Source organism: Epinephelus lanceolatus, chromosome 17 (genome assembly GCF_041903045.1).
Source record: "Epinephelus lanceolatus isolate andai-2023 chromosome 17, ASM4190304v1, whole genome shotgun sequence".
NCBI classification, from domain to species: Eukaryota; Metazoa; Chordata; class Actinopteri; order Perciformes; family Serranidae; genus Epinephelus; species Epinephelus lanceolatus.
The window spans coordinates 39125948-39153630 of record NC_135750.1 but is presented as its reverse complement, the minus strand read 5'-3'; the positions used below and the strand labels follow the sequence as shown (position 1 = coordinate 39153630).

Below are 27683 nucleotides of genomic sequence, written 5' to 3'. Positions count from 1 at the left end.
TGTGAGCTGTTCCACACAGATGCTACATTTATACTATCAGATTTTCTACTATTATATTTAGTACATTCTGAGACTGTCGTGACCTCCCACTGAGTTTGCTTAATGAACCACAAAAACAAATCAAAGCAAATCCCTCTTAGACTATGTCTGCTGGAAGTTTGATTAGTTACCAGCCACTCCATTAAGGTTAAATTAAAATCTACTGCAGTCACTTAGCAGCTCCGGTAGACACAGAGGGAGTGGCAGGTACCTGCAGACCTGCAGCTGACTGTAGGACAAAATACAACAGCACAAGGTTTCTATGTGTCAGGATGGTTGGATTCTTCTCTGTCCTGAGTGGTGACCTTGTGCAAACTGATCTGAAGCAACATGAGCCATGCAATGTGTTATCACACACACACACACACACACACACACACACACACACTGGATGAGAAGAAGAGCAAAGGCAGACAGAGGGGGACAGGAGAGAGCGAGAAAAGATAGACAACTAAACATAGTATAGAAAAAAACAGGAGTAAAAAGAATAAGACAAAGAGCCGCAAGAGGCAATTCTGGGGTTCAAGCCAGCATAGACATTTAAAACTTGAAAGCTGGGTAGAATCAAGACCTTTGACAGTTCAGGATGCCTGCATTAAAGATTACCAACAGGTTTTATGATAATCAGACAGATATATGTGTACAAATCTTTACGAGGCCATACTCTTCTTTGGCGGCACTGTCGCTTCCTATTGGTCAACTGCAGAAATATTTTGGGGACATGCTTTAATGGCTTAACTAAAAAAAGTCCACCAAGTTTGGTGATTTTTGAATCAATGAAGGTTGCCTCATTGATTATGGCCCTTATAAATCATGACTGCTGGCAGCTGGTCAGAGATTCCGGTGTGTTATACTAGCAGCAGCTAACATAGCAAATGAGCCTCTGTCCTGCAGCAGAGATGAGCAGCAGGCTACAGAGGTCTGGTGAGCTCACTTCTTTCTAAATCCAAACCTCCACATTTTTTTATTTCATCACTCGCGAACATTTATTAGACTCACGACAGCTCCCTCTGGAGACACTAAAGGCTTTAAACTACTTTTTCACAAAGGCAGGAGAACCCCCCAACAACTGGAAACACACTTATGTGTACAATTGTTAAGTTTCTCTTTAAAGCATTATAGAGTCTGAAACTTCTGGTGTTTCATGAACACATTTTCATGAACAAAATTTCAAAACAAGACTTTTTAAGGACCTAAAACAACTTTTTTACAGATGAACACAGATTAGAGCTACTGTAAAACTTCAATAAATAGCCTCCATCCATCCATCCAGCCGCAGGGGCAGCAGGCCAAGCAAAGCACCCCAGACGTCCTTCTCCTCAGCAACTCTTTCCAGCTCCTCCTGGGGGACCAGGCGTTACCAGGCCAGATGAGATATGTAGTCCCTCCAGTATGTTCTGGGTCTGCCCAGGGGCCTACTACCAGTGGGACATACCCGAAACACCTCTAACAGGAGGCGCCCAGCAGGCATCCTGATCAGATGCCCAAACCACCTCAACTGACCCCTTTCGAGGTGAAGGAGGTGTGGAACCCAGAGAACATCCTCGGAAACTTTTAGTTCCTACAACACATTCGTTCCTACTTCAAAACAAGCAGCAAGCTGTCAGACTGCTATGTTCAGCCTGAAGTAGCTCTGGAACCTCTCCTCATCCAGCTGCAGCTCACGCACCAGCTGATGGTATTCCCAAATCCTGTTCACAGCCCCGGAGGATATCGTGAACCCAGACCCGACGGCGGCTACAGGTACCACACGACAGCACAAATTACAAAAGTGTCTTCTTCCATGTTGAATCGATACACAAGTGTGGACAAGCGCACGTACTTATACAATTTTTTGTGTTCTGGAATGCTTGTTATTAGCAGGAATGCAATTAATTTGCTCTCCTTACCACCAGTTTAACTAATCGCACTGTAGGCACTCGAACCCAAATCATTGACAGTGTTTCCCCTAGGTTTACAGCTTTGGGGGGGGGGGGATAACAAATCAAAAAATGTTGCTCGTGTTGTGCTACGGTGTATTCAAGTAATGGAATTTGTTATTTACGTGACAGCGCCTGAATGCAACACAGGCTGTGTGTGTTTACTGTCAGACCTATTTAGACTTTTTATCCTGTTTTCATTGTCCAAACATGAAAGTTTCTGTCCTCAGGCAAATGTATGAAGTCCCATTTCTGTGCTCCAACCAGTTACCTGCTTTGCTGCTCCTTTAAATTGAGAAGCATAATCGAACATTCAGAATTTGACGTCATTAGCGACTTGAGCTGCTTTCGCTGCCCCAAATATTTTACCAGCAGCGCTGCTAGAGCGAATTCAGCTATTTTGCAGCTCTGGCAGCTTTTGGTGTGAATGTACAGTAAAGCTGAGCCCATGGAGGAAAATCATTTCAGCCGCTTGTATCCACAATCTCATTCTTTGGTCACTACCCAGAGCCCATGACCATAGGTGAGGGTTGGGACATAGATGAATCAGTAAATCTAAAGCGTCCCCTTCTGACTCCACTCCCTCTTCACCACAACAGTGCGGTGCAGTGCCTGCATCGCTGCAGAAGCTGCGCCAAATCGCCGATCCATCTCACGCTTCATTCTACAGGCATAAAAATGGGTCAGAGGTGAAAAAGGTGAGAAGGATACGAGACCCGGCACCTGCTAGGGGGTTCCAGGGTTATGCTCCTCGATTGTTTTGTTGGTGAAAAAATGAGCTTCCAAATGCTCATATCTGATTTCTTTTAAATTTAATCTAGTGGTGGTCACATGCAGAATTACAAGATTGCACAGAAACAAAAGTATGAATGTATAATTAAGTGCAAATAAAGTATCTTTACATGTTCACATATGTTGTATAAGAGACGAGACCAGGAGCAGACTGGGACACAAATTCAGCCCGGGACATTGAGGCGCACTGGCCCACACACAGGCCCACACACCGACCCACACACCGACCCACACGTTTCTACCTATAATCCTCTATATGGTCATACACACAACACAAACGCTGTCCTCAGAATCAACTGCATAAGAAAATCAGCAGTTACTGTTTAATTCCAGACTATAAAATAAATACAATAATGAATTGGCCACAAATGGCGATGTGCTTATCATTTAACTTAAAATAAGAGCATATGACTCTATCCTAATGCATCTAATTTTATGCACAATATAATTGTCTGCCCTTTTAGTCAACTTATTTCTACAACGAATAAATCCCACTTAATACTACTGTTGCTCAGCAAAGATCGGGAAATACAATCAAACTGTTCATATAACCCAGTAAGAATAGTACTAGTACTATTATTAGTAAAAATTAGGCTTCAGATAACATCAGTTATGAATCATTCATTTGATCTAGCTCCAACAGACAGTGCATGAAAGAGAGAGAATAACAGCACTTGAGGATTACAGCATGTGGCATACCGATACAACACCACTTTATCCTGTTAAAACAATACTCACAACTTTGATTAATTTTTATGAAAAACACCTTTGATTCTTTTGATCTGAGGACCCTTACAGACTAAAGGAATAAGAATAACTTACAGGGTAAGCAAGGGACACATAATTTGAGGTAGCAACAACCTGGTTTTAGACATCAAAAGAACTTAGGGGAAAAAAAATTAATTAATTGGGACGAGGCTTTTAGTTGAAGTTTTACAGTACGTTACATGATCAGCTTCAGAAAATAAATCTGCCATTATGTTACATTACATGGAAGGTTATCCATGGAAGATTATTGTGACAATTTCATTACACACAACAGAATTCCATGACTTTTCAATAATTTTCATGACCATGGGAACCCTGTCCAGAATAGATATCGTGGTGAGACTCCTACCTCGTGTGAAGCATAAATGTGGCTTCAGTAAATATTCCTAAAAGTGTCTCCCATAGAGAGAATATACAGTATATCATGTATTTGGTTCATACCCTGGGTAAAAACCTCTCCCTCCCCTCCTTTATGTCTGTGATATACTTTAATTCAAAAGAATATTATCCTTAAAACACTGCTGTATGACCAGTGATTCCCATTGCTACTCAAAGACAATGTTCTGTCTGTGTCTTTGCAATGCACCTCCTACAGAACACTGCAGATATACATTTATTAAGTGAATATTTCGTCTGTAACAGAGCTAAGACCAGTTCACAATGTTATCAATCATTTCAGGATTTTTTTTTTTTTTTTTTTTTTTTTTTTTAACCAAGACAGTGTTAGGCCGCATTAGCTATCGCTACAAGCATCAGTGTTCAACTACACCAAAACAGCCCTACCTTAAAGGTTCCCTGTGGAGTTTTGACCTCTAGTGGTAATGTGGGGCAAATTCTTTGTACGTGGTTCGGTCAATGGTGCCACACTATTCTGGTGATCATGCCAAGTTATGCTGCAATGCACCAAAAAGGCAGGTAGGAAAAAGACTGCAAGCAAGAAAACATGAATGTAAACAATGTTGGATACTTTAAAAATGTATAATATATGCAAATGTATAATGAGGAAGGAAATGTTCTTGTTCATGGGAGGATGACATGCAGCAAAGGGCCACAGGCTGAAGTCGAACCCGGGCCACTGCGGCAACAGCCTTATACATGGGGCAGCTGCTCTATCCACTAAGCCACCGACGCCCCAGTATTTCCTTTTTTTATTTTGATGCTCACCCTTGTCTCTTGTTTCAGGTACTTTACTTCCTGCCCCTGTGTGTTTCCCTTCTGTGTGATTACCTGCCCTGCCCTGATTGGTTTCACCTGTTCCTCATTACCCCTCCTCCCTTGTGTGTTTAGTCCTTGTGCTGCCCTGTGTCTGTTGCCAGTTGGTTCTCAATTGTTTGAGTGTGTTCTAGTCATTTTCCCTAGTGTTCTCTTTGGATTTGACCAGATTTTTGCATTTTTGACCCTGCTTAAGTCTATTGCCTTTTGACACCTTTGTTTGTGTTTTTGGACTGATTATCTGTGCACCAAACCCTTTTTTTCAGTACAAAACCCAGGGTTTTTGAGTCCTGCGTCTGAGTCCTTTCTTTGTTGACTCCAGTCTGACAGGTACTGGTCCAACAATATTGTGGAAAAGGAGTACTGAAACAGATTCAAATACTCAGTATCAATATGTTTCGGTAGATTGATATTTTGACAGCACTAGTAGCAGCTTCAGCAAAGCTTCTGGATTATATTGGATGCGCTCTGCTGCCAGCATGTTGTGGCCAAGCAGCAACATCTGGGGCTGAAAAATGAAGCCAACACGGAAGTGCCAAAAACTGCAGTTCCTCCTAATGGGCACTTAGATCCCCATTTTCAAATGCCCAACTTTACAGAAATAAACAGGTTTACAGCCTGGTAAAAAAACGTTTTGGTCTCTGTTTTTTTGTAATTCACCTGTTTACACTTCTTGCTCCAAAAAAAACAATATGGCAATGTCAAAAATGCCAAACTTGAGGCTACAAAACAGGAGTCAACAAACCAATGGGTGACGTCTCGGTAGCTTCATCCATTATTTTGACAGTCTGTGTATTTGTGTCAGTGTCCTATGTATTGCAGCCACAACAATGCATATAAACATGACTCGTGTTTGTGTACAGGAAAACTCCACATGGCACCTTTAAAGCTGAATATGGTAGGTATGTTCTGAGGGTGGTGCTAGAAAAGATTTATACTACTGAAACCATACATTTTAAGACAATCTGCTGATTGAGAGAATTCAACAAGAACAAGAAGTTATGCTTGGTTAGATGTGTCACCAAAAACATTATGTATTATACTTTATGGACCATGACTACCCATAGCTATCCCATGATGGTCTGGAAAGTAGCTGTTAAAGATATCTCACTCTGGACTAGTGTCATCACCATCCTTGGCCTTACTTCTAGAGGAACAAAAATGTGGAAAAACAGGGTGTTTTGATTATTTGATTATTGATTATTAAGCCTTAGATACCACAGATATTTTGATTTATCTTGACAGAAAGTCAATCTAATTTCCTGAATTGATTGAATCAAGAGTGAGCTGACCCTAACATTACTCTCATCGCACAGCTTAAGACTTTTCAGAAGGAACTTCAGCTACACACCAAATACAGTACAAAGAATGCAGCACTGCTAGTAATTGACTGCACAGAGGACCGTGCATAGATAGCATGTAATGACATTGGTCATATTACAGTAGAGGTGTTGTTTGGCCTTGTTTTAAACAAGGTACTGATACATTCCAGTCACTCTTTGTACCAAAAATCCAATCAACATTCTCTAAGAGCTACATTATGTGAGAGGTACATCCATGCACGCGTCTTGATGTACAGCCACTGTGATCAGGGGTGTCACGATATACTGCTTTTCACCATTATCACACCATTTACATAAGTATAAAGAATAACGTGTCGTGTTGTCAAACAGTACGGTAAACGGGTGCTGTTTCTCAAACTTTTTCAAGCTTGAATTGATGTCTCAATTTTCTTAAAAATGGATTCCTCCACACATAGAGGCCTTGAGCAGAGGGGCAATAGGGCATTTACTAGTTGGTGTCCTTGCCAACATCATATCAGTCACATATATGATATTGTAACAGGGAGAAAAGTTTCACTCAAGAGAACACTGTTAGCTTGTGTAAATCAGTTCCTGGTATGTACTCCCCTGACTGAAAGTAGTTGCACTGCTTGACTCTTGAAGCAAAGGAAACATCTAGCCTCTAGCCTCACAGCTACTCTCTGCAACCATAATCCAGCTGCATTCCAATAAGAGAATAGAGCCTGATTTATGCTTGGGAGCTCAACACTTCTTTTAAGTGTCTCTCGACAGATTAAACAGTTATGTGATTTTTTCTACTCATGCATCACCAAAAGGTTTTAAGTCATCTCCATGGTAACCAGAAACCCCCTGCATTTACAGTCTAGGTCTGTTTCTGTTGCATTACTGAAGCCTAATCTGCACAGACAGCTGTTTAAGTCAAACAAATACCACGCTGTATATGTGTGTTTTTGTTTATTAACTATCTGATCTGCTACCAGTCTGTCTGTGAGCGGCAGATTTGATCATGATGGTGAGCTGAGACACTGCTGTACAGACTAGTTATTGATTTCTTCCTGTGGAGCTGAAAACTACACTGACCAAAAATATAAACACAACACTTTTGTTTTTGCTCCCATTTTTCATGAGCTGAACTCAAAGATCTAAAACATTTTCTATATACACAAAAGACCATTTCTCTCAAATACTGTTCACAAATCTGTCTAAATCTGTGTTAGTGAGCACTTCTCCTTTGCCGAGATAATCCATCCCACCTCACAGGTATGGCATATCAAGATGCTGATTAGACAGCATGATTATTGCACAGGTGTGCCTTAGGCTGGCCACAATAAAAGGCCACTCTGAAATGTGCAGTTTTGCTTTATTGGGGGGGTCTGGGAGGGTCAGAAAACCAGTCAGTATCTGGTGTGACCACCATTTGCCTCACGCAGTGCAACACATCTCCTTCGCATAGAGTTGATCAAGTTGTTGATTGTGGCCTGTGGAATGTTGGTCCACTCCTCTTCAATGGCTGTGCGAAGTTGCTGGATATTGGCAGGAACTGGAACACGCTGTCGTATACGCCGATCCAGAGCATCCCAAACATGCTCAATGGGTGACATGTCCGGTGAGTATGCTGGCCATGCAAGAACTGGGATGTTTTCAGCTTCCAGGAATTGTGTACAGATCCTTGCAACATGGGGCCGTGCATTATCATGCTGCAACATGAGGTGATGGTCGTGGATGAATGGCACAACAATGGGCCTCAGGATCTCGTCATGGTATCTCTGTGCATTCAAAATGCCATCAATAAAATGCACCTGTGTTCGTTGTCCATAACATACGCCTGCCCATACCATACCCCACCGCCACCATGGGCCACTCAATCCACAACGTTGACATCAGCAAACCGCTCACCCACATGACGCCACACACGCTGTCTGCCATCTGCCCTGAACAGTGAAAACCGGCATTCATCCGTGAAGAGAACAGCTCTCCAACGTGCCAGACGCCATTGAATGTGAGCATTTGCCCACTGAAGTCGGTTACGATGACGAACTGCAGTCAGGTCGACACCCCGATGAGGATGATGAGCATGCAGATGAGCTTCCCTGAGACGGTTTCTGACAGTTTGTGCAGAAAACCGATTGTTGCAGCAGCTGTCCAGGTGGCTGGTCTCAGACGATCTTGGAGGTGAACATGCTGGATGTGGAGGTCCTGGGCTGGTGTGGTTACACGTGGTATGCGGTTGTGAGGTCGGTTGGATGTACTGCCAAATTGTCTGAAATGCCTTTGGAGATGGCTTATGGTAGAGAAATGAACATTCAATTCACGGGCAACAGCTCTGGTGGACATTCCTGCAGTCAGCATTCCAATTGCACGCTCCCTCAAAACTTGCGACATCTGTGGCATTGTGCTGTGTGATAAAACTGAACATTTTAGAGTGGCCTTTTATTATGGCCAGCCTAAGGCACACCTGTGCAGTAATCATGCTGTCTAATCAGCATCTTGATATGCCACACCTGTGAAGTGGGATGGATTATTTCGGCAAAGGAGAAGTGCTCACCAACAAAGATTTAGACAGATTTGTGAACAATATTTGTGAGAAATTGTCTTTTGTGTGTATAGAAAATGTTTTAGATCTTTGAGTTCAGCTCATGAAAAATGGGAGCAAAAACAAAAGTGTTGCGTTTATATTTTTGTTCAGTGTATTTATGTCCACTAAATGTCTGCTGTCAACCAGCCTGGACAAGGCAGCTTGGCAGAACAGCCTGTCATAAAATATCAAGGTGACAAAAACAAGAAGGACTTTTACAGGTCAAGTAAGACCTTGTTAATGGAATAAGATGAAAACATATTTTTTTGGTTTGCACTGATGTAATCTTCCTTTTAAGATTCTATTGTTTAATTCAATGTTACACATTATATGATTGGTGTGATTTGTAGATTCATAAATTAATCAATTCAAATCAAAAAACATCAATACTGTTTTACTGAGTAACACAACAGCTGCTTTGTTGTTAACTGGTTTGCTCACACACACACACACACACACACACACACACAGAGTTCACACGTCCTCTTGCAGAACCAGCGTGGTTTGGCAGTACTTTGATCCAGAAAATGAATTCAGCAGCAATTAATCTTTTTTGAGATGTTATATTATTTGTTAACTTTAAGTGAGTTTTTGTAAGATAATGTGCAGGGTTACCTTCATACTGCACAATGCAAAATGCCTCTCATTTCAGCTGAAATTTAATTATGAATTAGATGTTGTTTTATTAACTTTAAAGTGGGGTGCTGTCATTTCTGTCAGATAATCTGCAAGGTTCAATGTGCCCCACATTTCAGAGGCAGTTGATTTATTTTAGATGTTATTTTAGTGGTTAAAGCTATAGTGTGTAACTTCTACAGGTCCGTAAATGTCCGTTTCACCCAAGCCACTACTAGAGGAGATGACACAATGCTGATTAAGCCGATCGGCTCCTCTAACATATCGTGGTATTTTTCAATATATATCATTATTAGTATGCATGTCGACCGGCGACATTCCCGCGCTGGCACACAGGAAATGCTTCCTTACAACAAGAAGGGAGGGGGAGGAGAGTGTCATAGCAAGAGGTGCACAGACGGTCAGAAAAATGCGGCCTGAGCCGTGCTCTTGTGTGCTCACCTGTGTGTGTGTGTGTGTGTGGGCGCGCGCGCACGTGTCTGTTTGTGTGTGTGCGCATCGGGATCGAACTCTGCTGTCCATGATACAGAGAGCAGAGGAGGACTGTAAAGGTGCGACCATGGAGAGACAGAAATGACATGCCGTCGTGTAAACAATATAAGTTATCACGTTATAAAGTGAAACGTTTCATCGTATAACACGATAAATAGTATATTGTTATGTTATTATATGAAACGTCTGTCGCTCAAAATAATATAACTTTAGTTTATGAAGAGATAAGACAGAACCCTCTCCTCTCCTCTTAAATGCTTTACTCACAAGTGTGTGAATTGACCTGGATATGAAGCGTCCGTAGCGCCAAATATATAACAGTAGTTTCTAAAGAGCTAAAGCAAAAAAAAGAAAAATAAATCAGCAGCGGTGGTCATATTTCAGCAGTGGAGCACCACCACTGCTAGTTGCATATAGGGAAACACTGTTGCTCAATGGATTTGTTCGTTTTTGGAATGCACAGTATTCTTCCAAATTAATGTTAGTGTATTTTAATCAGAGGTGGAAAAAGTATCCCCATCAAGTTGTTGGAAGTAACTAAGTAACTTCTACTTTAAGTACATTTTAAACAAACTACTTTTTACTTTTACTTGAGTAGATTTTTAGAAGGGTAGCTTTACTTGTACTTAAGTAGAATTTCATCAAAGTAAAGGTACTTTTACTTGAGTAGGAGTTTTCAGTACTTTTTCCACCTCTGCTTAACAATAAATTGTGCTAAATTTTGACTGTAAATTCTGAAGTGTTTTCCCTTTTTCAGACTAGTCAACTAGTCTTAATTAAAATTTTTGTTTAGTCAACAAGGAAATTCATCGCCAGGAACATCCCTAGTAGTAACAGTACTGAGACAATATCTGTATAAGAGGGAGAGCTGGTAGGACGGGATTATATGCAGCACAGGTGTGACGTTTTGATGACAATAGCAGTTAGCAGCTTATTCAAAGAAGAACAGTGGCTGACGATGTCCACAAATTGGGAAAACAATGAGGTCCGGGAACTCCTCACCCTCCAAGCAAAGGACGAGATCAGCCGCTATATAACAGAGATGGTAAATGATTGTTATTGACATGTTAAGCCATTGTTATTGTTTATAAAGTGCTTCTGACGTATATGTTATATGTCACACTAGAGGCCGACGCTGTTGTGTTAAATGTCACGCCCATCATGCCTCTTTTGAATCCACGATAACGCCATGCTGTCTAAAATGACACACTGGAGCAGCCTGATGCTGTCATTGTAAGTTCTGCGTAAAAGTGTAAAGGCAGCATAATGATGGGACTTCATAACAACCCTATGGCACTATCTCTGTGTAAATAGGGCTAAATCTCTCCAACTGCCTCTTTAATTTAATGTATCTTTACATTGCATTTTGCTCTGATGTGTGTTTGAAATTGGCGATGATGTGAAAAAAAGTTTAATATTATCTGAAATAATATTTAAATAATGTCTCTTAATATCGTTATGATCTTTACGGTATGGGGATATTATCATTATTGTCATACTCTGTGCCACAACAGGAGTGTGATGAAAACGTGATATCGTGACAGTCCTGATTCAGATGAAGTGACAGATCAGATTAGGTCAGACTTTTATACTGTAAACTCACATAGCCAGACTTTTGACTATCAACATGTCTGGTCCACAGTGTTGAGCTTTTAACCATTACGCCCTTCTAATTAGATTTTCTGAAAACAAATTTAAAAAGGCAATTTAGAGGATAAAGTCAGTTTTCCGGCATGATCATCACTTAAGAAAACACTGAGAGTAAAATCTAGAATCTAGAGGCTCAGAGGAGCTTAAGGTGTTGTGTGGACCAGACATCAGGCCATGTGAGACTACTTCTTCAAACAGAGGAGGAGATTACAATGTGGAGCAGACAGACAGAAGGAAGTGCTACTGGAGTCCTGCAGACAGAGGTGGGGCTGAGGCCTTCTGGGCATGTTGAAGCAGCAGCTGCATGGTGGTCAGCAGGAGTGAGATCCATCTCTTTTTCTCCCTCTCTCTTTTTCTTTTTGCTGGGTTGCAGAAGGTGAAGATGGAAGAAAGCTGCAGTGCATGGTCAGCCTGACGTCCATCCCTCTTTCTCTGCTCTCTCTCTCTCTCTCTCTCTCTCTCTCTCTCTCCCTCAATGTTTCGCCGAGGTGCAGGCTTGTGAGAGGCCGGTGATTGGCTGGTGTGAAAGTGTTTAAACTGATGGAGACGGGAGGAGGAGGAGTCTTGGTGTGTTGGAGGTCTACCGTCCACACTTTTTATAACTACACTCTCAGTCCACGATGACTGAAGATCTCGACACAGTTTCACATATGACTGACCTTTTTCATCTAGTGGTTTAACCTGAATCAAGGATGGCTGCAGTGGAGAGAAACATGCCACGACAGGGAATTCAGACTGAAAACAGAGTCCTACCTTTCACAGGATCCTCCAGATTGTGAAACAGTAGGGACACCTCAAATGGTCCAGCGGTCATAGTGTGCCTTTAGTTAAAATATGAAACTGAGACAAAAAAGAAAGAAGGAGACAGTGTATGCCTTACCTCGCCTGACAAGGTACGGTTTAGTGTAGTCCCAGCTCTCGTTGTCATTCTTAATCACATTCAGACGTGTTGGCTGTTGACGAAAAGAATTCAACAGGATCCAGTCAAACACAGCACAGTAGCACAGATATACAGGAGCTGCATTCTTCTTATCCATTTATATACATATAAACATATATATATATATATATATATATATATATATCTATATACACACACACACACACACACACATGTGTCACTCTCTCTTCCTCTCACTCACTCAACCACAGACTTGCTATGCAGCAAGCTTTTCCTTCAGATGAAGTTGACAGGTGAGGTAGTGATGTTGAGACTGTAACAATGTGTGAACTCAGGACCCTTTAGGCAACTGTGTCTGCAGTGTGTCTTGTTTTTTTCCCTCAAACCAGTATAACCTGTAGAAGCAGACTCCCTCCTTCTCTGGTTATCACTCTATGCTACTGTAGAGAGCAAAGATAATTAACACTGTTTTGTAAATGGTCAATTAACTGTCAATGCATAATAACCTACTTTTTGCAGATTGGATTCTTATTTTACTATGTCACTGTTACAACTTAGAGAATTTCCAAAATAAAAGTCCCACATTTGTCCAGAAGTCCTCATTACCTGGAGACCCACCCAGGTAAATAATCACCAGCTGCCTCTGTTTATAAACAACTATATAATGTTCAAATAAATTTATATTATCTATAAATAAGCCATATCACACAAGAGGGAGTGCTGCTGTTGTCATATTGCATATTTCTTATTGCTTTTTGCTAATGCGATACAAGTTGGATTTAACACCATGATGCCTTTAGCACAGGTTACTGATGTAGGCTACTTGTTAATTTGCTACAGTGTGTCATAATGACAAATGACGGTTCAGCTGGTTTGTATAAAATCCAACCAGTTTAATACCGTCCGTAAAACCGGAAATTGGCCAAACTCTAACCATTAGGCTCTATCACCTGCAAACTGTTTCTGTGTCTGTTCCTGTTGCTAAACAGATGACGTACAGTTAATATACCCCAACTTTACCTAAAGATCTGAACCCACAATCTTGTAAACTTCAGAAATTAGTGAGTGGATGGCTTGACATTTTCTTCAGTTAAAGGACAAGGACAAAACAGAACTATATGTTACAGGAAGAGAGTCATATCTTACTCCACACTCCTTTAACATTACATATATGCCTAAAATCTAGGAGGCTATCTTTCATAGTGATCGGATTTTGAAACACGAGGGCTGTACCCAACTCAGAAATTTTGTCAGTCAAATCATTTCAAACGAATATTTAATGATTCAGGTTTTTTTCCTTTCTAAGTTGTAAGGGGGCTCAGTAGGATGTTCAATGTGACAGTGGCATTGATGTAATATAGTGAACAAGCTAACAGAAGTCAGAAATGTGTAACTTTTTTTTGCACTAGATACCAAACAAAAACCAGAGACTCTGTTGTGTTGACTACCTGTGAGCTGTAAATTCACAGCTCCCAAGCAGAAGAGAGAAGATAATGTACTGTAATGTAATCTTGGAACCTTAAGGCCCGAACATACTCGGGCGGAACATACGCGGAATGGACTCCGCGGAGGTCCGCGCGGACTCAAAGCGGACATCCGCAAGCCCTGTGCGTGCAAAGCTCAGATTTTACGACTGTGCGGACCCCACTCCGCGCACCAGTGACTGCTCGGCATGTATTTTTCACATCGCGGGGATTTTTCACGGAATGACTCCAGGCTTGTGACTGCTGAAGTGTTTATTGTCTCTTACCCTTGCATATTCAATCTTAAGCGTACAGCAGCCAGCATAGATGTCAGCTCCGTTCAGTGCAGCTTTGGCCTTCTGAGCACACTGAACTGACTCAAACCTGAAGAATGGGGTTAAGGAGAGGATGCTGTACATTCCAGCACACAGGTTCACACAGCATGCAAAGACACACACATTAACACATATCAGGAAGGATATTCCACCATGGCCTGGATTCCATTTCGTTTAAAGATGACAATCCTCAGCACACTGCCAATGGGGTTGCACACTGTGTACAGTACATCCTGGACCAAAATGGAAAAAGAGACAGAAATCCAACATTCAACACATTCTTAAAGTTTCTAATGCTGCAGTGTGCCTTAACCTGTATTATCCCCTCATGTACTTATTGGCCCAATGTCCTGACAAAAACTATTGCGTTAAATGTAAATATACACTACCACACTGAAGGTGCTTTGGTGACTACATTTCACACTTAGCAACATTTAAAAGGCAGGCAAAAAGTCCTTGGCAGTCATTTTGTCACAAAACTATATATTGAGAGGCAGTATAGACAGAGACAGACAGCCTGATGGAGGGTTATGAAAACCCTCTTAAGAAGAAGTCTAGACAGACAGACACTGCTTTTAAGAGAAGATGAGTGGATGCAGTTTGTTTGAGAGGGAGAGACTGACAGATGGGCATACAAGATCACTCTGCATCTTTCAGTGCATTTACAACAAATAACCAACTAACGTCTTTTCAGACTTTTCGAAGGTTTTTTTCGCAGCCATTGAAAATCAGCTGGGAGAGACAAAAGAGATAAAAGTTATATCATCCCAATGTAGTGAAACTTGACTTGCTCTTGAAGGCAGTTAGAGCATGCTGATAATCAGCTCTATGACAAATTTGACACAATTTGACCTATAACAACTGCCTTGCAGTTGTATGCTCCTGCGAACCAGTCAAGTTGCAATTACAGTTTACATCCATGTCTGTCCAGACCCGTATGTAGCAATGACAGCTGACAATACTTCAAATGTTGCTGCAAAGATGCTAAAACATGGATTCTTCACACACATCTTCCAATCCAGCAGCATACATGTAGAAGATCTATACAATCAGCACAGTTTCAAGGTGGACACCCAAGATTATTGTCACCAATAAATATCACCACCAAATATCTCTTCTGCTCCTGAGTTATGGCATTTAATAATGACCACAAAAATGTTTTTGCAGAATATTATGTCAGAGTGAAGTTGACCTTTGACCTTTTGGATATAAAATGTCATCACTCCATCATCTCCAGTTATGACCAAAAACAGGGTTTTTTGAGGTCACAGTGACCTTCGACCACCAAATTCTAATCAGTTCATCCTTGCATCCACACTGTAAACCCAGATTTTGTTTCTAATTAAACTTCAGAGTAATCATTACTAATTCTTTCATGTTTTGTAAAAACATACTATCATTACTACACAACATTAGTTGCTTGTACTATTTAGCTGAAAGATTTATTACACTAATCATGTTAAGCAGAGTGACTTGGTATGTTAACTTTTTGTAAGAAAGGGGAGGGGCTAATTCAAAATTCTGCCTGGTCACGTGACGAGGCCTGTGAGATATCATGTTCACAATGGGACAGACGGATGGACAATCTGAAAACATCATGTCGGCGTGGAAGCACAAAAAGTTTAATGTACATGCAGCATATTTTTTATAAGTGCATTATAATTAGATTTATAAGAAAAATTCCACAAATGTTATGAAAAAAATAATTCCACACAGAGAAAAATGTATGTGCGTGTGTGTGTGTGTGTGTGTGTACCGTGGTTATAGGGTAGAGGGGGTTTTGTATGGACAGCAGGAGGACCTTGTTGCCACTGTTGGGGTTGTCAGCGTTGGTCGGTCTGGTGATTCTCTTGGATGTTGAGTAATTAAAGTACGCCTGTTGGCCTGATGAACAGATGGACAGAAATATAAACACTTACAATACTCTGCATACAAGCATGTGTAACTAATCCATCATATCAGAAAGTCTTTACAATGAAAAGCCTGGGAATCAAACCTGCGATGTATACAGGCTCCTTGGCTCCACAGGACACACAGCGGTCAGCACTCTCTACTGCAGAGAACTCCACCAGGGCCTGACGCTTGAATGGCATCATCATTACATAACTGAGAACACACATGCAAACATTCAGATAGGACGTACACATGCTTTTTATTCAAATCTTTTCCACTGAATGAGCTTCCATTTCACTGGACACATTACCTCCTCTGCCAGCCTCTGCCAGCCACACTACATGTCCTCCACTCTTTGTCAAAACCTTAAGCCTGGTAGACACTGTGCAAGTTTGGGTTGTCCCAGATGAAAGATGACTAACATGGAAGAAGCGTGGTGATATCTTTGGTCGTGGTTCTAAAATGGTGGTCCTATGTCGCACAGTGAAAGAGGTTCAAGGATGTCTACTGTCACAGACTTATGATCAAAGACAGTCTGGGATAAAATTCTGACAGTGTCAGAAATTTGGGATGACCATCGCACTGTGTGACTGCTGTTACGGTTACAAACCAACCAACAGAAATGCAACATGAAATGACGCACTGGCACTAAACCCAAACAAACAAATAGCAGCTTGCCATGGAGGCAAAACACACTAAGAGAAATGTGTGGGATTCCAGCAAAGAGTAAAACCTTCTTGAGTTGTGGCAGCAGAAGCCTTGCCTGTATGATATGTCCTCCAGCTCCTACCATGACTGCTTAAAGAAGGACAAAGCATAGAAGGAAATAGCGGCGGAGCTGCAGCTGCCAGGTGAGCAACCTAGCAGCTAGCAAACACACACACGGACACACTGCAGTATAGTGCCCACAAAACTTCAGGTTATTTAATAATGTGGCCCTCTATGTTGTGCTTCACAGTTGGAGAAGTAATAACCTGTGCAGCATCCTTGCACACTCAGTATGGAAAGATATTACATCGTACGCTGTAGCCTGCGATTCAGTAGGAGCTGTAATTGCACAATCTGCATACATCAAACTTGATGTCATACCTAAGTTTATTAGCTTGTAGCTTGCACTAATCTTAAAAGATTGCTAAAATCTCACAGTCTGAAGGAGGCCTTAGAACAGCAGATTGTGTTTCAATCCTCAGCACTCATATCTTAACAGATTTGAATAGAAATGGGTCATTTTTGTGCTGCTGTCAACTTTGAACCGAGAATATAAACCCTTCAAACCCCATTAAAGAAGAAGAGTTCACTGCCTTCGTTTCATTAAAGACAAAAGTGATCTGCCAAATGAGATAAGATAATATCTGTGTGTGTGTGTGTGTGTGTGTGTGTGTGTGTGTGTGTGTATGTGCGTGTGTGTGTGTGTGTGTGCGTGTGTCTTTGACAGTATGCTTTTCCCTGCAGCGTGGTTCAGGTAAATGAGAGGTTAATCAATACTGCAACATGCAGGGAGTGTAAATAATGGAATAGGAGTCGTTTAGAGTGGAAACTGCAGTATCACAAAATGTTTCCTTTAATTATTCAGCACCTGTAACTATCTTTACACTAAAGCTCCTGAAGCCCACTGCAGGAGTTTGTTACACCAAATCACTTAGTACCTGTAACTTTATGCGATTTCATGTTTTACTTCATGTGTCCCCTTTAAATATTGATTCATGTTCAAATGTTCACGTTGTTGCTCTTTAAAAGCTAGAATACTGAGTAATACAATGTTTAAATATTGGTTATAGTGATGAGTGAGGTGCTTGTGGAAAACCTGAAATTGTATCAGAGTGTATAGAGTTAATTCTGTATTTTCAAAATTGTCAAAAAACTTTCTCCATGATTCATAAAACATAAAAAAAACAAGACTGGGTCAAAACCTAGTGTATGGCTGGACTGTGTATAAAACACTGAGGGGCTTTTTTAAAACAAGGGCTTTTAATTTTAAACAGAAAATGGCTCCATCCAACACAACCCTCACCTCTACAGTTCCAATTGGTGAAGTAAGTTTTTGCCAAGCTGAGCGTCAGAACTCTCAGAGTCAGAGTCACTCACACCAAATAATTTGTCCTGTTTGTACACTCTAATTTTCACTTTCATATGCAAGTGAGCCCTGCCAGTGTCTTTCTGTTCTCTCTAGTGCTGATATGGACCTAGAGAGCTCACCAAGACTTATCATGTCGCTGAATGTGTATTAACAGATGGTAGTTTAAGGGCCTGCAGTATGAACTCTGGAAGTATGGCTGTGTCTTTTCTTTGAAAACACTACAGCTGGGCGATATGGACGAAAATTCATATCTTGGTATTTTTAGGCTGGACAGTGATACCAAAAATATATCTCGGTATTTTCTACAAAAAGGGCTACATGTTTTCAGTTGCAAGCCAAAGCCAAATTTGAGATGTCACAAGCACCTTTATACAAACACACTGTTATCAAATTAAAATGCAAAGACAGGATTTTTTTCTCTGTTTGAAAATATGCAGCAACATGTAAGTGAAAAATTATATAAACAGCGGGGCTGTACATTAACTTTTTGCACATAGCACTGGAGCTACAGAGGTTTAAAGGTTTGCAGTACAGAACACAAAACTATAACACGAGTATAAAAGTATCAAGTAGACATTAATCCATTGTAGTTTGACACAATTAAAAATCTTTGTGGGGGGAGTTAAACAGCCGTTTTCCATGGCCTTTCAAATTAATCTAGTGCTGGAAAATTATTTGAATATTTTTTATTTTTTATTAATCTTATTCATGCACTTAGCATCGACAGAGAGGCCGTGGGAGGGAAGGAGCGAGAGACACTTTAGCCCCGTTTCCACCATGGTACCTTTGGAACCAAAAGTACCCTTTAGACATGGTACCTAGACCCTAGCGTTTCTACTGCAAACAGTACCTTTAAATGTGGGCGGGGTTACTGTCACTCACTGCTCTGTCCAACACTCACTGTATTTCCTCATTATCGATGACACAGAGGAAAGTCTGCACCCCATTTGTCGTCCATGGAACAAGACTGCACGCCAACATTTTCAGAACAAAATAGCTCAAAACAAAACAGGCTGCAGTGAGAGTCTCTCTTCATGGGATATATAAACAATACCGGGTTTGTGCATTTAGTCCTTCTCAGGCAAGCTCAGGGGTTTAGTGTTGAGTTGGCCAGACGCTACGCGACCCTTTTCTTTTCTCCAAGTGAGGATTAGAATATATGCAGTTCACATGACCCCGCCGAAATTAATACATATAAACGCTTGAAGATCCACTCATTACTAAAAGTGTATGTCACATAAAAACTAAAGTAATGGTCAAAGTTGTAATATACAATATTTAAGGTGTGTTGATTGAGTCACCTTGTCAGCTTGTGCATTGAGTAACATTACGAGTTAATGTTCCATAAATCCCGGCAGATGGCCCAGTGAATGAAGTCATTTTTTTCTCAAACTCCGGCTGCAAACATCCTTTCATTGCATATTTACAGTTTACTAATTAAACTCTTCATGATATGAACAGTGGCTTCTCACTGATAACCAGCCACAGCTCAGCCCTGAGCAAAGTGACAGTCTGCTACTGACCAATCAACGGACTGCAGTGTTCACAGCTCCACCTTTTAGTACCAGATCTGTGTGCAAGGTACCCCAACAGAAGCGGTACCAAAAATGGTAATGCTTAGAAACAGTTCCATCGGTACTATCCACAACTTTTCGCAGTGGAAACGGAACAAAAGCATACCGAACTGAACCGTACTGCTGGGTGGAAACAGGGCTTTAGTCCATGTTATATGTCTTGTATATAAAACATCTGTGTTGTCCCTGCATTTTCCTGAACACATCTGTTGCCTGCATCCAGGCGCTGTCTCAGTGTCACACAATAGACTACAACTACCAAGAAGAACAGGGATGCCCTATGATCCTCAAACAAACACAAACTAGTTAACAAATGCTCGCCTGAAAAAATCAAGCAGCTCTGTCTCCCACATATGCAGAGCAGCAATGAAATGCATGTGTGCTCCTGCAGTAATCTCATTCATCTTACAAACTGATTCAGCGTAGCAAGTGCAACAAACAGTGCAATGTCACACTGTAGACTAATCAACAGACAGATTAAACAGAATAGCAGCTCTGTGTCTCTCTAAGTGTTGCTGGAGAAACTTGTGAGTGAGTGGTGCAGTGCTGTGCGGAAAGTGTGAGAGGAGAGATGGACACTGGACACTTCAATATATCCTTCATAATTGTTATATCGCCCAGTTCTAGATAAGAATAATAGATTTAAGGAAAAAACTGGCTCAGCTATAAACCATGTTAAGTGAACTGGTGAACTCTGTCTGTTGGTGTAAATGTGTCCCTTCTTCTGTTCTGCACAGATGTGTCCAGCCTGTGATTAACCTGTTCATGGTGTACACTACCTGTCATCTAATGCATGTAAGTTCCAGACCCCCACAATGCAGAGCAGGATAACAAACACGCATGCACACGCACACGCACATGCACGCACACACACACACACACACACACACACAATTGTTGCTTTCTCACCATATGGGTCCAAACTTTTCCAAGGCATCTATCAGGTCTGCTTCTACCACAGCCTCACACAGACCCCTGACATGGACCACAGGGCTCGGAGAGATACGATGGGAATCCTCACCATTATCCTGCAACACAACACACACAGTCAACCAAAGTTACACATCAATCTGGTCTGTAGCACACCAGACTTCCCAATACTCGAGATGCTGGGTCAGGAAAATTGTGCACATGTAGACATTACAAACAACATCATGCAACTGTCCCCATTGCGCTTACCTAAATGAAAGATCAAATGATAAACCACAATGATACATTTCCAGATGTTGAAGCATCAGATAAACCTTAAGACACATCATCAGTAAGTGAAACTGGACTCACTTGATCATATCTGATCTTCTCATCTGTACTGAAACGACATTCCACAAACACAGCCCGTAGTGCTTTTGTTTTTGAATACAACACTGCTTTCTGTATCAACCCCGGTTCTGTCACCAGTAGTAGGATAACATATAGACCACACTTAAATGACTGGCACTAAAAGCTGTGATGTGTTACAACTCATGGCTGTTGAATTTTTTCGCTGGGACAGATTGAAAACTGATGCGAGTGGGTAAAATGTACATCGCTAAAGTAACTATGAAAAAGGCCATTTAAGTTGTTACCGTCTCTTTTTTAATGTTTTGTCCAGTGCACCGTCAAACAACTTTGCACAACCAGTCATAATATCCCTGGAAATTACCTTCATGGCCTTTTCTGTTAGTGTATAAAATGCTGGAGCCAACTGATACCCCTTTTCACAAAAATTAATGCATGTATGCAGGTTTTTTAAACACAGGAACACCTGTTAAAAAGGGGAATAGACTCCTTTCCCACTGCCAGTAGACAAGAAGTGTGTACACAGCTCTGCAGCAGACAAGTATGCCTTTGTGTTTTTGGTTTTGTTTTTTTGCTGTGTCATGTTCGACATCACGGACAGGCCAGGAAATGGGTTTAGTAACAGTAGAAAGCAGCATGGAGACCATTGAAAATGTTAGGGTGGTTACCTTTTTCTTATATTTGTTACTCATTCTGTTTTGCCAACTAAATTTGGAATGATGTCCGAGCACTGTTTTAATGGAGAAGGACATTATTTTGTGTTGGCCTGTCGTTGGATTTCACCAGTAAAGGGGCTAAATTAAGTGCTCACCTGGTAGGGCTGCATGAAAAAATGAGAATCACGATTTTTTGGCTTATAATTGAGATCGATTTTTTTTCCAGCATAAAGATTTATTGTGCTTATTTCCTGATACAAAAGGAAAAGTAACAGTAACAAAACCTATGATTGTGCCTGATACAAGAGACACAAGGCACATAAACTCTGGTCAGCAGAGAGGGAACACTCCTGTTTTTAGCTCAAATGCAACAGCTGACAGCCTGACACTGACCGTAAAAACAATAAACTTTAGTCTCTTGTCTTCTCTTACAGCTTTTGAACAATTTTAACAATAATATCAATGCTGAACAACATTTTTCTGAGGTAAGTATTCCAGGCCTGGAATTATGTCATTTTTAGGGCAAGGCCACTTTGGCCTTTGATAAATACAAATTTATTGGGGCATCACGGCCAAAATGTGGGCCACCAAGGCCAAAACCAATGGCGCAATAACAATATGTGCTAATTACATTGAATGAAGACAAAACAATATGTGCTGAAAAACAGTACTGAGTTTATTAAAACTGTAAACTCAACATTTGACTTTTCCACAAAATGCTGTGTGATTAATGTTATTAAAATTAAATTCAAATGTGAACAATTCATAATATTCATTGTTACTGTTATGATAAAATAAAGTCTAAATGGACTAAGGAAGATCAAAATTAAATGTTTCAACACAATGCATTTGACAGAAGTATTCACCTAACATAGCCTACCTATCTTTAATTATATAATTATTTATATGTCTCTACGTATATTTTTACATAAATCCCCAATATTTTATTTGCCTTTAAAAAAAATCCTCTTCCTTCATTTAATTTGACAATGTTTATTGTACTGTATTATATGTATTAATTCTCTACAGGATTTTGTATGTTCTTTAAGGTGTGTTCAATTTATTAAAAGAAAAAAACAAAAAAACGTTTTGGTGAACCCTGCAGCAAAGTGAGCCCTCTTCCTCAAAGAGGATCTTTGCCTCCCAGTTTGTTCCTGGTGGCAGAGCAGAGTGAACCGTCTTTCTTCTCAGAGGATCTTTGTCCCATGAGAGCAGACACTCAGCTGCTCTCCGTGTCCACAGTGTAAACATCTTTCGCTGGCAATTTGACAGTCACTAGAAGCACATTATGACCCTTTGTAAAAGTTTCTGTGTGGTACCTGTGTTGTACATGAGCTAACGTTAGCGGCTAAGGACTGAGAGGCTGTCTGGTGTGTGTGTGTGTGTCTCTCTCTGAGGAGTGTCAGTACGTTAACTTGTAAGGGGTCCTCCTCATGTTGTCGGTTCTCTCCTGCTCTCGCAGCTTTCCAAACTGCCGGCCGGCTGCCGCTCTGCATCATGTGGTATAACGGTGCGTCGTTGGGAGCGCTTGTTTTCATGCAGTTGATGTCCCGACTCCCGGCATGGGCGGGGCTGGCAGAATCGCCGTCATTGAAAAATTAGATCGCTTATGCATATGAATCGAGGTCACGATTTTATTACGATTAATCGTGCAGCCCTATCACCTGGGTGCTGAAAATCCATCACTGTGGATTGAAGCTGATAGGTCCTTCAACATCTGCCAGACAATGCTGAGAGTGTTTTATTAGTCTGTGGTGGCCAGTGCTTTCCTCTGTGCTGTTGTGTGCTGGGGCAGCAGGTTGAAGGTAACAGAGGTCAGCAGGCTCAACAAACTGAACTGCAAGGCCAGTAACATTGTGGGGGTTAAGCTGGTGGCAGTGTCAGAGAGGAGTATGCTGTCTAAGTTACATGTCATCTTGTGTGCTGGGGCAGCAGGTTGAAGGTAACAGAGGTCAGCAGGCTCAACAAACTGAACTGCAAGGCCAGTAACATTGTGGGGGTTAAGCTGGTGGCAGTGTCAGAGAGGAGTATGCTGTCTAAGTTACATGTCATCTTGGACAATGTCTCCCACCCACTCTGCTAGTCAAACACAGGAAATTCAGTGCTAGACTCAGGAAATCATTTCTGCCTGTGGCCATAAAACTTTTCAACTCCATCAGACTATCAGACACTCTGAGTCAACAGACAAGCACTTGAACTTAATTCACCCATCAGCAGTTATAATTCCATAATTTCTTTATTGTATTTCACCTGTGCAAAAGTGACTAAAGGTACAATAAGTCTTCATAACACTGTCTTATTCAACTGCGCAATATTCTTGCAGTATGCTACTTTATTCTTACCAAAACCACTCTTGAATGGATAGTTAACATATCATGCACATATTGTACATACTTATAATTCTTATTGCTATTTCTGTATATGTTTTGAACTAAGCCAAAGAAGTTCAGTGCAACGCTTGCTAAATGGGTGGCAACTGACTGTAGACCAGTCAACATTATGAAAGACTCGGGTCGAAGGGACATCCCCAGGTTGACATGTTGTGTCATACTTTAACAGGGAACAATAGTTCTATTTCATCCTTCCTGACCGCCAGAGGCCGTGCATAAGCACTGAATGACTCCGTCACGCGCATGCGCAGGTTGAGTAGTTATACCAACAAAGTCACCTGTGAGCCCCTGATGACCCCGGACAGGCTATATCTTCCGGTGTCGTCAAAAGATCTGTTCCTTTTTTCCTTTTTTCTTCTCGCTGTCGCAGGTATACTACGGTCATAGTATCGGCTTAAGCTTATTGTCCTTTATACACTATAGCCCGCTGTAGCCGAAGCTAGTGTGTTAGCAGCTTGTTGCCGGTAGCCTTGTGACCGCACGTCGTCGGTTGGAGCTGCAAGGTGCTCGACCTCCAAGGGCTGTAGCAAACTGTCCCTCTGGGACGCGACGTGTAGCTGCCTCATCAGCATCATGGACACTCCTACCTTCAGATCATCATCCTAGATGAAAGGTTGGTCACGCAGCTGGTTAGGTACCATACTCAAAATATATATTATTACTTTGTTGGTGACGGCAGTGTTTCTGCTCCCTCTCCCAGCCTAGGTGTGCTCTGTTCGGCCTCCAGAGGCCAGGGGGCCAGGAACTGAGGCCCTGGGGCCGGTCGTCGGCTGCTTTTCCCCCACAAACGCTGAGAGCTCCAGCATGGGATCTGCCCTTGGTGCTGGATGCTCTATGCTTGCCTCCCTTTGAGCCACTGGCACAGGCAGATCTGCGATGGTTGTCAGCAAAGACTGCCTGCCTCCTCACCATCACTTCATCAAAGTGTGTAGGGTGGCTTCTGACCTTGTCAGTCAGTTTTCATGTCAGAGATGGAACTCTGACGGCTCAGGCGTCACCTTACGGCCGAATACTGCATTCCTGCCTAAGGTTTTGTCGAGCTCGCACCTCAATCAGCCCATCCAGCTGGTGCGATTTGACCCGCCAGAAGGGGAAGAAGACGACAAGTCGGGGCGCTTATGCCCTGTGCAGGCTCTGAGAGCATATGTGGATGGTACAGCGACTATACGCCAGTTGGACCAGCTTTTTGTGTGTCATGATGGTCCTAAGAAAGGTTGTGCTCTCTCCAAACAGCGTTTGTCTCACTGGATCGTGGACGTCATCACCTATGCATATAAGGCAGATGGTCGCCCCCTGCCATCTGGGGTGAGGTGCCACTCTGTGAGGAGTGTCTCCACATCATGGACCCCTGAGAGGGGTGTCCCTGGAGGCCATATGTGCTGCGGCCTCGTGGGTGTCGCCAAGCACCTTTGCCAGGTTTTATCGAGTGAATAAAGCCGCTCCTCACCCACTGGGCGTTGTCCTCCTACCAAATTCCTCTGCTTCCACTCAATGAGGTATGTTTTTGGGATTCCTCATGACTCTGTTGGTATGGGTCATCCAGTTCTTATGCACCGCCTCTGGCGGTCAGGAAGGATTAAATAGAACGAGAGTTACATATGTAACTACGGTTCTATGAATCCTGGATGACCGTCAGAGCGTTCAGTAACTCAGAATCCTTGTTGCCCCGCAAGAAGATTCTGCAGGAACAGATCCTCTGACGACACCGGAAGATATAGCCAGTCCGGGGTCATCAGGTGGTCACAGGTGACTTTGTTGGGATAACTACTCGACATGCGCGAGATGGAGTCATTCAGTGCTTATGCAGCACCTCTGCCGGTTATCCAGGATTCATAGAACCGTAGTTACATACATAACTCTCGTTTCATGCATACAGGACCTGCATGAATCAGAGGAAGTAACTAAACTGGAACTCCTGGAAAGTACAGATGCAGTGGCATTAACCACGGATCATTAGACAACACTGAGTAATCATTCTACCACCAAGTCATGGTTTCAAGTCCACACTGTTGTAGCAGTGCAGCATGAATTTGAAAGAAATAAATCTACATATAAAGATCATAAAGTAAATTTCTTTGCATTCTTTTGATTCCTAATCAAGACACTCTGGTATGAACTGCTTCACCCTGTAATGGGAACTTCAAATCTGTTTTGAAATGCAAAATAATGCAATTTTAAACATTTGATTGAAAATGTGATTTATCACGATTAAATATTGAAATTCAGTGATTAATCAAGGTTAAAAAAAATCATTGACAGCCCAAATGCACAGCATTTATACATATTTTTCTATCTTTAAATATTTTAGATACAAGTGTTATACATTGTAGCATGAAACATATATTTTTTTACACTTTTTTTTTTTTTTTTTTTTTTTTTTACAAAGTTTTGCCAAGTTAAAGTGGGCTGCAGAGGCTTCGTAGGCAAGTTAACTATCAGGCTGTTTAAGGAAATGGGAATTTGAGGCCAAGCCCAATGTCAGGCCATCAAAGCCCTCTCTGGCGCAGCTGGACAGGCAAGCCGGTGGCTTTGGATTAAAAGGAAAGACACCACTTGAGCCCCAAAATACCACTAACAACAGCAGGGTTCGAGAGAGTAAAAGCAGAGGGGGGTGCACCTGGGACACCAGGCATTGCTGATGAGCCCTCTGGAGGTGCTGTAGGCCTATCAATGAAACACCAGTGAAGGAGAGTACCCACCTGATGACCCCAGTGAAGCAATGATCTACCTATGCGCTTTCCTACTTTTCTATCCATCTGACCTTAATCCTTTAGAGCCCAGTCAGAAACCCCCAGACGGCACTATCACTCCCACTCATAGTTTCAAGTATGTGCATCAAGGGATTGTAACATCTAGTCCTAAACTGTACTACATATACACGTTACATATTAACATATTTTATTTATATTTATTTTTACATACGTCTTATTTTGACTTTCTTATAAATGTCTACGTTATACGTTAGAGGGACTGTAACATACAACAATTTCCCCCTGCGGATCAATTTAGTATTTCTTATTCCTTTAGGTCTACCCATCTTGTAATGGCTCCTCCCAGCAGTTCACTGTACTCCAAAGGCCTCAACAGTAGAGGAGCTAATAGAGCACCTTTGAGATGTGGTGGAACTGGAGATTCACATCCTGGATGTGTGATGGTGTCGTGTCGGCATGGAGCAGAATGTTTCCAGTATCTTGAATCCATACCACCAAGATTTCAGGCTGTTCTAGCGGCAAAGGGTGGTCCTTGTCAGTATAAAGGTGTACCTAATTTACTGGCCACTGAGTATAAGCAATGTGAGAACTACTTCAGAAAACGTTTTTTCTGTCATATTATATGTGCGGAGCCAGGCTAGTGCCAAACCTTTGCTAAAGAGTTGTTCAAGTGAAGGTCTCCCAGAAAAGTCTGAAATGGATGTAACTTATTTTGTCAGTCAGCTTAGAATGCACAGCAGAACAATGGACCTCTGTCTGTAAGAAAATGAATCAATGCAAGTTTGAAGGAGTTCCAGTTCTCCCAGTGCTACAGCTTGATATTGATGACAGGCAGGAAATCAGAGGTCACAAAAGAGCAGCAGTGCTTTTTTGGAAGTTTTTTGGAGAGTCAGTTGTGAGTTTGTGTTATTATTGAGGACTCAGAATCAGGACATCGAAATGGAGGCAGGAAAGAGAGAGGGAGAGAGAGAGAGAGAGAGAGAGAGAGAGAGAGACGGGGAACGGGGGGGGGGGGCAA

The 27683-nt window shown here is 41.7% G+C and overlaps 1 protein-coding gene across 3 annotated transcripts in view; it reads right to left on the bottom strand.

Annotated features, from left to right (window-relative positions):
- Positions 1–27683, bottom strand: part of LOC117248295 (heterogeneous nuclear ribonucleoprotein L-like) — a 139416-nt gene that overhangs the window by 81521 nt on the left and 30212 nt on the right. For all 3 annotated transcript variants that reach the window (XR_013487850.1, XM_078160653.1, XM_078160652.1), the window contains exons 2-7: positions 20540–20658; positions 16083–16192; positions 15843–15970; positions 14234–14319; positions 14039–14135; positions 12268–12340 (exon numbers count right to left, since the gene is read on the bottom strand). Coding sequence is in view for 2 of the 3 variants with exons in the window: in XM_078160653.1 (XP_078016779.1) it covers positions 12268–12340; positions 14039–14135; positions 14234–14319; positions 15843–15970; positions 16083–16192; positions 20540–20658 (613 nt within the window). In the remaining variant the exon portion in view is untranslated. The remainder of the gene's footprint in view (positions 1–12267; positions 12341–14038; positions 14136–14233; positions 14320–15842; positions 15971–16082; positions 16193–20539; positions 20659–27683) is intronic.